Here is a 13,125-nt window from a genome sequence, read left to right as displayed (position 1 = left end):
ATAGTAAGAATCAAAATTTTGCTGTTAGCAAACCACTGAACATTTTGTTTTGAAAGATGATATTTTCTTACTTTCTTAGTAATACTTTCCAGTAAAATCAACAGTTAAAGCAGGAGATATGGTTAGGCAATCATTTGACTTCATGCAATATAAACATGAATCCTAATGCACATTGAGATTTTTCTAAAGTTTTTTTTTTTATCTTCACATTATTCAAGATAGTGAGAAACTTTTAAGGTATTTTCTATTATAACTTAAAAATATAATATGCACAGTCTTCTATTTGTGAGTAATTTGCTTGGTAAGGAATAACATGCAGTAGCTAGCTGTCTAGTATGTTTGTTAAGTCAGTATATTTTAACAAAAAAAAATTGTGTGTAAAATGCTCATGTTTGATTTTACTGGTTTTGTTTGTTTGTTTTTAAACAAAGTTCCTGCCATATACATGTACTTCCCCAAAGAAGGAGTTGGATACTACTTAAATCCTATATTAAGGCAATTAGTAAAACGCAGGGAATACCTAGTTGTAAATGTAAGGTGAGAGAAGAAAGCTTCAGCACTTTGTCTGAGAGAAAGTGTTAGCAAATAGCTAATAGCAAATAGCTAATAGGATCACTTAATCACTTAATCACTTAACTTCCCGTTAGTCGTCGATTTGCTCGAGCGGGCGCCAGTAACGTCTCCATTTGTCCCTGTCGCGTGCTAGTGTAGCCCAATGGCATCTCTTTGCTCCGGGAACATGGAGGGCCTCAAACCGATCGTTCATGATCTTGACAAAGAAGTCTGACCATCTGGTAGGTGGGCGGCCACGCGGTCTCTTGACATCCCGTGGAATCCAATCAGTAACAGCTCTAGTCCAACGGTCGTCTTTAAATCTCATTACGTGACCAGCCCATCTGATTTTCGACACCTTGGCATATGAGACAGCGTCCCTGATCCTTGATCGTCGACGGATGTCAGAACTCCGGATTCGTTCTCTCATTTGAGTGAAACGTGATATTCCAAGCATAGCTCTTTCTATTCTTCTTTGGGAGACCTGAATGGCGTTCTCATCTTGTTTGCGTAGGGCCCAGGTCTCTGAGGCATATGTTAATGCAGGAAGAACAGTGGAATCAAAGAGATGTGCCCGGAGCCGGAGGTTCTTCGTCCTCTTAGCTATTTCTTCGACGTTCTTGAAGGCGTTCCAAGCCGCTCTCTTCCTCCTGCGCAGCTCGGGTGCCAGGTCATTTCTCATGTTGACCTCTCGACCTAGGTACACATAGCTGTTGCATTCTGAGATGGTCGTTCCATTGAGAGCGAATGGGGCGTCAGGAACAAGGCTGTTTCTCATAAACATTGTCTTCGTAAGATTCAGCTGTAGTCCTACCTTTCCACACTCACTGTCAAAGTCGGCCAGCATTTGTGCCGCTTGGCTGATGTTTGGTGTTATTAAAACAATGTCATCAGCAAAGCGGAGGTGGTGTAGTTGCCGACCATCTATCTTCACTCCCATTCCTTCCCATTCCAGTCGTCGCATGATGTTCTCGAGGGTGGCACTGAAGAGTTTCGGTGAAATGGTATCACCCTGCCGCACCCCTCTCTTGACATCAACGATCACTTCTTTGTAGAATGGTGAGATCCTGGTAGTGAATCCGCAATACAGCTCACGGAGGATCCTGATGTATTGGGCTTGAATGCCCTGATTGGCTAGGGCTTCAATGACCGCTTCCGTCTCAACAGAATCAAAGGCCTTCTTTAAATCAATGAACGTTAAGCAGAGCGGCATCTTGAACTCCCGAGAAACCTCAATGAGCTTGGTTATCGTGTGGATATGGTCGATGGTGCTGAATCCTTTGCGGAACCCTGCTTGCTCGCATGGTTGTCCTTCATCTAGTGTTCTGCCAATCCTATTCAGGATGACTCGAGTGAACAGCTTGTAGATGACAGACAATAGGCAGATCGGGCGATAGTTGCCAATGTCATGGATGTCTCCCTTCTTGAACAGTAGTACGGTCCTGCTGGTTTTCCATTGGGACGGAACCTTGCATTCAGACAGGTAGCGAGTGAAGAGCCGAGCCAGTGTATTGATGAGTACTGACGGCAGGTTCTTCAGGTGTTCAGGTCTGACCTTGTCTGGGCCGGGTGCTGTTTGCTTCTTTACCAACGAAATGGCGTGTCGGATTTCGGAAGGGAGAACGTTAGGAACGACATACCCATCCTGTGGAATTTGGTATGTTGGCAAGTGGACATGGCTATCGAAGAGATTTGAGTAGAAGTCATGGATAATCTTCTCCATTGCCGTTCTGGAGGATGTGATGGATCCATCAGGACATCGAATTAGCTCAAGAGTTTTCGAAGATAGGCGACTTTTTGTGGCTATCTCTCTCTTGGCGTTCCTCGCACATTCATGGAGGTGGCCAGTAACTACAACTGAAGCTAATAGGATGTAGCTCAATATTTAATAAAGTGATTTAGTAAAGGTATGCTCATTTTGAACTTCATTTCTAGTTTTTTGTTTGATTAAATTTTATTTAGTTTCACTTATTAATCAATAACCTTGAAGCCAATAGCTAGGCATTGAGTACTGCATAAAAACTCTGACTTCATTTTTTAAAATCATCATTAAAAGCACCCATTGTCAGCTACATCCCTTGGCAAAAAGTTCCAAATCAATGAAGGTCAGGGAAATAAATACTGACTACAAAGAAAGCTGTTGGAGCTTATAACTCTACACACCTCCAGAGGTATCCCTTGAGCATAGAGCCAGAAAGTAAGCCCTTTAAGCATAGCTGGGAGTGACCCCCAAACCAAAAACCAAACCAAAACAAATAAGACAACTGTTATAAAACCCCATGATGCCTTCAGGATAGACATTATGTGAGCATAATATAATCCAAAGCTGTTTATTTTCTAAGCAGGAGAGACTTTATTTTGGAAGACCATGAGCAGTGCTTTGCTCACCTTTGGAACTCTACCCATCCTTGCTGAGGTTTTGTTTTATGTGTGAAACTGAAAAAAGTAGAGTAAACAAGGCTTTTCTAACCATTCTTCAGCTCTCTTTTGATATTACCAGTCAAAGAAAGTTCAGCTAAAGTCATTCATGGCAAAAAAGGGGGTGGCAGACCTGGCGGCAGTCAACAAAAATTACTGACCTGTATAAACTAAACCAACTTTGAGCTTTTCAAAAGGAAGTAAAAGTGAGTAGAATGAGAGTAAAAGTGACTTTTGGACAGACTGAATCTTTGTTAAACATTCAATTAGTCCAAATTTCTAGATTTGGGACCCATTTTCCTTCATCCCTTCTTGAGATTTCCTTTTCTTAGTTCTTACTTAGTCCCAGGTACTTCCTACTTTCATTAGTGACTGATACCTAGCTACACAAAGCTTACTGTGACAAATGTGCTTTAAGAATTTCCAAAGGTAAAAAAAATTCTGTATTGCACTTTTTGAGTGAATGTTGTTTTATAGCAATTGTAAATTAGACAACAGTGTCTGACTTTTCCTTGTTCAATTTGATTTCTATCAATTGTCATACAAGCACGTGACATTTACAGATAAGTTTTACTAGTAGTGTGCTCTACGTATGAAAAACTCAATCTGACAGTCTGATTTTACTTATTTCTCTGTTTTTAAATAGTGCGTGAAGAAAGGAGCCATTGACTGAAACATCCTGGTCAGAGCCTGTTGATAGACCTTCGACTTACCTTGCAGAATGAGATGCAACCATGTTGGACATTATAACTTGAAGATCAAAAATATAAATAAAATCTTCTTGGGAAAACTAGGCCACACAAGCTATAAGGAAAATACTGGGTTAAATAAAGAAAATCTCTTTTTCAATTCAAATAATGATTTTTTTTCCTTTGACCATCAATAAAACCAATGCACTATTATATACAATGACTTACTTTTGTTTTATTTGCTGTTATCTTTTTTTTTCTGTTATCTTTCCTATTCATCTGGTACTAATCAACCCAGTACTAATTACCTTCTATGGAAATACACCTGTAGTATACTAAAGTCCCCATTCATAATTGTAGAATGAATTTACTTATACAACTTGCAACATTACTTGCAATAACAACTTAAAGCCAAATATCCTTCCTTGGTATTAAGACAGAAAAAGTATTTAATGTAAACAGTTGTTGTTTAGCACTCTACTAGTCTCAACTATAGTTCCTTATTATTATTTTTTTTAATGCAGGCATCCCCTTCCAGATAAAATATGTGGTAGATCTTTCTAAACACATGAGAAGCCCAGTTCTGACTGGCTGAAGCATCATAAAGTATTAACTGATTCAGTCACCACCAATCATGCAGTAGGTTTCAGTTGGTTGAATTCAGTAACTCTTAAGTTATCATGAAAAGTACTAATTCTTCACATATCTCTTCTCTGCTTGTTCTGGCATTAGTTTCTGTATCAGGCTGTCTCATGTAGACATAAGATAAGCAACTTGAAGCAATATAAGCAGTTCCAAAATCTCTTAGGTCTAGGCATGGGGTTCAGGTCACTACCAGAAATTACATTCAGGGGAAAAGAACTTTTCTCCTGAGACCACATTTACCTGTATTGTTGTACTTTTTTTTTTTAATTTTTATTAGTGAGACACCATGAGATACAGTTGTAGACTTACAAATTTTTGTGCTTGGGTTTCAATTATACAATGATCTAATACCCATCCCTCCACCAATGCCCATTTCCCACCACCACGGATCCCAGTATCCCTCCCACCCCCCCATCCCCCTCATCCCACCCTGCCTCTGTGGCAGGGCATTCCCTTTTGTTCTCTCTCTCCTCTTGGGTGTTGTGGTTTGCAAAAGAGGCATTGAGTGGTAATCATGTTTGGTCTATAGTCTACTTTCAGCATGCTTCTCCCATCCTGGGAGGATCCTCCCAACACCGTTATTTGGTGTTCCCTTCTCTGTCTGAGCTCCCTTTTCCCCTAGCAGGTGTGGTTGGCCTCCAAGCCATGGAGAAAACCTCCTGGTACTAATCCCGGCCACTCTTGGGTGGTACTTTTTGAACTATCAACCTGTAACTCTGTGAATCTTTTGATGGTTTAGATCCAAGTGCCCAATTGGAGATGATCTGCTTCCCTAGAAGCATGTTTGATTTTTTATAATCAAGGTTTCAAAACATAGTTTTCATTAAATTTTGATTTGGGACAGATATGAATCCGAAATTCAATATGCTTACCAAAAGGAGAGAAGGAAGTATTGGAAAAGCAACAAGAACGTCCATTACAGAGAAGCAGTGTGTTGTAACTACAAACTTCTTTTTCATAAAACAGAGTTAGTTTTTCTATAGTATCAGTTCAGTGAAACAAGAAGTAGAGTCAAAAAAAATAAGATAAAAGTATTAAAGGAAGATGATTCCTTTGGGCACAAAATTTACAAAATTTAGTACTTTGCTTCAAAGATATTAGACATTATTTTTGTTGTTGTTGTGTGTGTAGTTGTTGTTTTCCCAGTGGGGTGGAGTAAAACTGGCTGTGCTTAGGTCTTATTCGTGGCTTTGTGATCAGAGTCACTCCTGGTGGTGCTTGGGGACCTTTTGTGGGACTGGAAATAAAACCCAGGTCAGCTGTACAAGGCAAGTACCTTACCAACTCTGTTATCTCTATCGCCTCAAAATTTTTAGCTCTTCTATTTTTATGTAGTTGCTCCTCTTCTTTCTTTATGCACCTCACATATGTCACTACACACTACACACAAGTCAAAGAATAAACACAGACGTGACTGGCAATGACGAGACGTTTCCCCACTGTGACAAGGTCCTTTCTTGTCCTCTTTTGGGGTAAATGGATTTATTGTCAAATTTTTAAAGTTTTTCACTATTCTCTCCCATTCTACTTATGTTCCTGAGGTAAAATGTAGATAAATTTTATTAAGACAATATAATAGACAAAAAAAATTCTAGCTATCAAATATAGATAAATGTATTTATTGAGAGAAAAAAAATCCTAGCTTTAAAAAGGCTTAATAGTCACAAAGAGAATAGGACTAACTTACCTGAAATACAGAAAATGGGACTAGGTAGGTAGTGCAGGGATTAGCCACTTGTCTTGCATGTGACCAACCCTGGTTCAATCTCTGGCAGCTCATGGTCTTTTGAACACTGCCAGGAGAAGTACCCAAAGAGAAAGCTGGGTGTTATCCCCCCACAAGCAACACTTGATATGGTTCAGTCACCCACCCACCCTCAAAAATACAGAAAGTAATACTGAATTCAGTTTCATGTAGTATACAAACAATGCGAAGGAGAAAATTGAGTGAAGAGACAAGTATTTTTTCAGAAGACATGTCATTTATAGATCAAATGAGTCTAGGATGGAGGTCAATTCAGAAGCTATGTTTAATGCCAGTGAACAACTGTTATGTGAGTCACTGTGTAGGGTCAGTTCCAGGAGAGACAAAGGATGAGTTCCTTAGTACCCACTGAATGCAACCCCAGGAGAAATGCAAGCTCTCTGCAATCAAGGTTAATGCACAGTTCCCAGAAAAGGCTCAGGATACAGGCTTAGTGGAGTCACACATTGCCTGGACCAGAAAGAAAGTACCTGGAGTAAGGAGGCAACCCTGGTTCAGTCCCTGCACTGGATGGTCCCCTGAGCACTCTTGTAGATAGCACAACCCCTTCCTACCTCCCACTCCAAATTTCATTTTTTTTTTAAATAAAGGAATATGCTTTATTTTTTTCTATTTTTTTTTTTTCACTTTTTGGGTCACACCTGGCGATGCTCAGGAATTACTCCTGGCTCTGCACTCAGGAATCACTCCTGGTGGTGCTCAGGAGACCATATGGGATGCTGGGAATTGAACCCGGGTCGGCTGCATGCAAGGCAAACACTCTACCCGCTGTGCTATCACTCCAGCCCCCCAAATTTCATTTTCTAGTTTCCCTTTTCTTTTCCAGATTTCTCAGCACATCTGGAGAAACTGCCATATCACTGTTCTGAACTTTTGTTCTTGAACTTTTAACAGAATTGCCTTTTCTTAGTGATGAAAGACCAACAGCTCACCACCTGAAGTTACAATGTTACATTCACCTAAACTTTGTTCTTTTAATAATTTCAAATCATTTGAACAGCCTGTAATAATTACGAATATTTCTATACTCTTTCATATGAGTTGATATAAAAACAGGTGCCCAAAAAGAAATTCAGAAGATGAGATTTGGACCAGTGCTTCATATTTCCAAATCTGGTGAAGGACAAGGTTGATAAAGAGACATTTACTGAACACTTATTTTCTAACCAACATTGTAAAAGGGCTTGAGACACACAACTAACACAGTTAGAGCTGACTTGCTATTGTCGATGAGAGAAAAAAAACGAAAGCTGAATAATCTACAGAATATGGAGTTTAAAGAAGTGACTGTTAAATATATGTCAAAGGTTCTGCTCATAAGAGAGGGAAACTACCTTCAGATACTAGGAATACAGAAGTCATAGGAAAAATAAAATTAATATAAATTGTCATCAAATAGAGAATTCTTAGAGAAACTCTTGAAAGGGATGAGAAGACTCCAACTCCCATTATTTTTTTTTCTTTTTGGGTCACACCTGGTGATGCACAGGGGTTACTCCTGGCTCTGCACTCAGGAGTTACTCCTGGTGGTGCTCAAGGGACCATATGGGATGCTGGGAATCGAACCCGGGTTGGTTGCGTGCAAGGCAAACGCCCTACCCACTGTGCTATCTCTCCAGACCCCAACTCCCATTCTTTAGAAGTGCACATTTCTAAGATGAAGGACTCTGCCCACCCCAGGATCTGAAAATCAATATTAGAAACTCCCATTTAGAGATCTGAGCTGAGGGTGGTATCTTAGCAAAAGCTTGGATTTTCCTGGTATGATGGTGACTTTTCCATGCTGGTTTTCCCTAGTGCCTTCTTTTTAAATTTTATGACTTATTACACAGAAAGGGTTAAAATTGCGAGACTTTGCTTGCTAGTATTGTCAAGTGCACATTATGTAATTCAGTATAATGAGCATTATAATGACATAATTATGATGGCATACTTAGTTTCACACTAGTATGGCCTTAACTGAATAGAATGCTTTAATTCAGAGGTCAAGCACAGCAAATCTTTTATAGGGATTTTAGAGACAAGACACCTACCTGTAGGGGCCAGGTAGATTAATTTTTTAATATTAAATTTAAAATAGCTGCTTTCAGGAAAAATGCCCTCATGAGAGGGCAGTGAAATCTCTTTTGGGGCACCTGTTTTTATATCAACTCGTTTGAAAGAGTATAGAAATATTCATAATTATTACAGGCTGTTAAAATGATTTGAGATTATTAAATGAACAAAGTTTAGGTGAATGTAACACTGTAACTTCAGGTGGTAAGCTTTTGGTCTTTCATCAGTAAGGAAAGGCAATTTTGTTAAAAGTTCAAGTAAACACAGGACTTCTACTTATGGTCAGGCAGAGTAATCGAGTTGATAGATTTCATTTTCCCACCCGAAACACAGAAAGAACTGGACAAAATACATGACACTGAAACTTAGGACTTTGGATCTGAGGCAACTAGGAGCAGTAACTCTTGACACAGAAGAAAGAGCCAAGTGAGCCTTAAAGATACTCAGATTACTTGTGGAAGGAAGTATTGAGGTGTAGGGAAGAGTTTTCAAATTGTAAAAAAAGTAGGGAGGCAATACCTGTTCTCTCTGTGAGTTGAGATGAGGGAAAGTGATATGTAGATTTTTTTTTTGCAAGGCAGAATAATAAAGGACCTGGGTAAAGACAGTTCTTATATGTGATAGTAAAAAAGAGCCATAAAACAGCAAGTTACCAAATAGTACTTAATCAAATGAGTTTTACCTCAAAGTCGTTGTGAAAATGAAGAGAAAAGCCACAGACTTGAATACAGGCCCTATTGACAAAAATACGTAAGGAATTCTTAAAATAAGAACACAAGCAACACAGTGGCAAAATGAGACATAGATGGTAGAGGGAGGAAAAAGCTGTTGCAGTGCATGCAGCTAGCCCAAATTTGATCATGCATATGGTCTTATGACCACCAGGAGTAACCCCTTTTGCCAGAGCTACAGGTAACTTCAGAGCTCTGCTGGGTTTGGCTCCAACCTCTATCCTCCACAAAGGGAAGTAAAAATGGAAAAAGATTCAAATGGATTGGAGAAGTTATGTACATAGCAAATAGGCACATGAAAAATTGCTCAATATCAGAGTCATTGAAGAAATACAAATTAAGACTATATTATCTATCCACTGCCTGAATAGGATTTGCAACTAAGTTACCCTTTGTTTCAGTTTGACAAATGATTTAAAATTTAACCTTAAAATAAATAGCTAAAATGGAGAAAAGTTTTGTTTTGCTTATAGTAATTCCTTACATGGTGCTTTAGTATCCCTAGTTCCAAGACTCAGACGAGATGACGTGCAGATATGTTTTTGCTTCATGTCAAGGAATAAGATCTGGATAGAGGTTGTTGGTGTGAAAAATGAGGGCTGTGGGGATTTTACTGGGCCAGAAGGCCTGGATCAGCAAGGATAAGAAATATAAAAGAGAAAACAAAATGAAGCAATCTGCATCTGTGTAATAAAGGAGTTTCAAGGCTGTGACCAGTCACACATGCACGCATGCACGTATGCGCACACACACACACGCTCAAAGACTTTCAGATGTAAACTTTCCTTTAGACAAGTCCAAATTCTACTGCATATGAAGTAGGGTGTTTTGAGAACATGCATGTCCAAAAGTCTTACTTGAAACTGTAAAACTCAAAAAATCTCCAAGTTTGTTGACAAACTTGCAGTAAAATCTCACCTGAAATCATTTGAATCTTTACACAAAACTTATACATCTAACGTAGTATGAATATTCATCTTTTATTGCAGAAACATTAATATTTGATTATGGATATTGCTCCATAGACCACTTGAGGTAATAGAGCACGTTATCTTTTTACATTCTGAATTCAGAACACACCTGGTTCGTGTTTCAGATAAATGTTGTGGATTGATATATTTTCAGAGTTTTCCTTGAATGTGGGAAGTACTGTCATTTGTAATATCGCAATATCCATATTCTTTGGCTCTTGAGATGTAGAAATCTACAGGAGTCTAAACTCTTTACCCAAAGTCTTATTGGAGAGTGGGGGCTTGTGTTGCAACACAGCACAAGGGCTGAGAGTTCCACCAGACTTACTCCCTCAAGGGGAGTCTGAGTAAAGGGTTCGGGGAGGGCTGAGCTAGTTTAGTGGTTAAAGCACATGTCCAGCATGCACAAAAACCCAGGTTAAATCCCTGGCACCACATCACCAGGCATCAGCAGTGTAATGCCCTCCAGGTATGGGTATACCCTTGAAGGCCCCTGAGTATCACCAGCTTGGTCCTGGTGGTGGCTGGAACCACAGGACGAAAGCAGAACCACATCTTTGAGCTCTTGCATTAAAAACAAAACAACAACAACAACAATAACAAAAAGTCAGTTCAACTGAGAGTTGGGCAAGCTGTGATGGCTGCACACAATTCTCCGAGGCGAACTTTCTAGCTTAGATCGCTTAGCATAATCACCTCAAGTTCAGTCCTTATTTTAGCAAAAGGCAAGATTTCATCTTTTTAAATAGCTGTGCAGAATTTCATCAACTATATGTACCAAAACTTCCTTATGCGATTATACATTTAATGGAAATTTATGTTGATTTTATGGCTTTGGTGCTACTCTTTACTAGCTATGAAACCCACTTACTCAATGTTTATAGCCTCTAGTTTAAGATGACCTTGTCTGTAAACTAAGTACTATTACTTTGCACATAGTAGGTACTAAGAAAGTTCCAGTTGCATCAAATTTATTTCAATTCTTACTATTTGCTTTGGGCTGGAGCGATAGCACAGCGGGTAGGGCGTTTGCCTTGCACGGCCGACTCGAGTTTGATTCCTCCACCCCTCTCAGAGAGCCTGGCAAGCTACCGAGAGTATCTCATCTGCACGGCAAAGCCTGGCAAAATACCCATGGCTTATTTGATATGCCAAACACAGTAACAAATCTCACAATGTTACTGAGCCCACTCGAGCAAATTGATGAACAATGGGAGGACAGTGACAGTGACAGTGATCTATTTGCGTTATATCTCCATCTCTGGATGAGCTCATTTAAACATTCATTAAATGCAGTGTATCTAGAATTTTTGTTAAAGTCTGGAGATCCAAAGATGAGAAGTAATTCAAAAATCTTTTCTGGGCATTATTTACTAGGGGAGAAAGACCATAAATACATAGGTACAGCAGAGGGTAATAGTAGAAGGTGCAAGAGGCCCAAAAGAGAACACCTGATGTTCTCCCCAAAGTAGGGATGCAGTTGGGACAGAGAGGTATAGTTTTGTGGTTGTCTTGACATATGGTACTTTGTAAAGGTTCGATTCCTCCGCCCCTCTCGGAGAGCATCACAAGCTACTGATAGTATCTCACCCATGCAGCAAAGCCTGGCAAGCTACCCACGACGTATTCAACATGCCAAACACAGTAACAACAAGTATCAAAAAAAATGGAGACATTACTGGGCCCGCTCAAGCAAAATCGATGAACAATGGGAGGATAGTGTTTGACACAAAACACTGTGTTTGGCATATGTTAAATAGTCTCAAATGTCTGGGGCAGGGGGAAGTGTGGCACCTTGGTAAAGCACATGCCCTGCAAGCATGGGGCCTGGCCTTGGTTCCTGGCACCACAGAAGATGAAAATGAAAATGAAAAAAAAAATTCACATTGGCTGTTATCACTTGCCTAAGAATTCAGCATTAAAAGTGGTTGTATTATTTGTGAAAGATCATGCTTCATTTACACTAACAAAATCAAAAAGATCCACTCAAAATAGCATAATATGAGACTAACACCTAAGGACAGTAGAGATAAGGGCCAGGAGGATCACACCATGGTTTGGAAGCTGGCCCCATGTGCTGGGGGAAAAGGCATTTGGGACGGAGAGGGGACCACTAAGTAAATGATGATCTAAGGTATCGTCCAGGTTGGGAGATGTGTGCTGAAAGTAGACCAGGGACCAAAGAGGATGACCTCTTAGTATCTGTATTGCAAATCACAATGCCCCAAATTAGAGAGAGAGTAAGAAGTACTTACCTGCCACAGAGGCAGGTATTGGGGTAGGGTGGAGGTGGTGGGTGGGACAGTGGGAAAAATGGTGGTGGAAAATGTGCACTGGTCGAGGGATGGGTGCTTGAGCATTGTTCGAATGAAACGCAATCATGCAAGTTGTAACTGTATCTCATGGTAATCCAAGAAAACTTATTTAATTAAAAAAAAAAAACAGTCCTGTTACTCACCGACTTCTCCTAGTTGCACATTCCCTCCCGAGTCTGCAGTGCTCCTCTGGGAAGAAGATCCATGGTAGCTGCAAGAAGAACCATCAGGAAGGCCCTGGTCTCCTTTCTTCCCATTCAGGATTAGTGGACAACATGCAGAAACAATGACCCCTTCTGTAAAGGGGGTCACCCTCCAGATGTCCCGAGAGTAGATAGGATCCTTTCTATCGAAGCGTCTCTCTAAAGGAAGTACTGTTTTCATTCCACCTTTCCTTTTGATCATTCTGAGGGCAGTTTCCCAGGCATTCTTATAACTTAAGGTCTTTTGAGGTAAACTGTGTTTATTTTTATTCTCCCTTACCTCTTAGCACCATGTCTGATAAAAGATAAAAGATGCTCCCAAATGATAGTTAAATGAAAACCAAAATGATGTTTACTAAATGCAGCCTGCACGGAAGCTACATTCAGGAATAATTTACTTTTTAAGCAAGGTAATTGATTTTTATGTCTAGGTGGTGACAGATGTTCACTAGACTTACTGTGATTGTTTCACACTATACGTAAACGTTGGGTTTTGTTGTATACCCCAAACTTATATATTATATGCCAATTAAGTCTTAAAAAAAGAAATGATTTACTTTAAAAGATTTGCAAATCACTTTGCAAGCTGAATTCTTTTAATGCAATATTTCAATCTTCAGTGGCAGAAGACATTTGGTTTTATGGGAGTTGCCCCCCCCCCCCCATGTTCCCTGTGTATATGTATACAATGATACACACACACACACACACACACACACACACACACATTGTTCTTTGTTAATGTAACAGCACCTGGTGCTGGAGGTTGGTTTTGGTTTAA

The 13,125-nt window shown here is 39.8% G+C and overlaps 1 protein-coding gene across 2 annotated transcripts in view; it reads left to right on the top strand.

The window, feature by feature from the left end:
* The window catches only part of TDRD3 (tudor domain containing 3), a 119,770-nt gene extending 115,891 nt beyond the window's left edge, over positions 1–3,879 (top strand). For both annotated transcript variants that reach the window (XM_056109911.1, XM_056109910.1), the window contains one exon: positions 3,617–3,879. Coding sequence is in view for 1 of the 2 variants with exons in the window: in XM_056109910.1 (XP_055965885.1) it covers positions 3,617–3,623 (7 nt within the window). In the remaining variant the exon portion in view is untranslated. The remainder of the gene's footprint in view (positions 1–3,616) is intronic.
* Positions 3,880–13,125: the final 9,246 nt, after the last annotated feature.

Source organism: Sorex fumeus, unplaced genomic scaffold (assembly GCF_029834395.1).
Source record: "Sorex fumeus unplaced genomic scaffold, SorFum_2.1 ptg000008l, whole genome shotgun sequence".
Lineage (NCBI taxonomy): Eukaryota > Metazoa > Chordata > Mammalia > Eulipotyphla > Soricidae > Sorex > Sorex fumeus.
The sequence above is the reverse complement of the archived record's forward strand: the minus strand, read 5'-3'. Positions and strand labels throughout refer to the sequence as shown.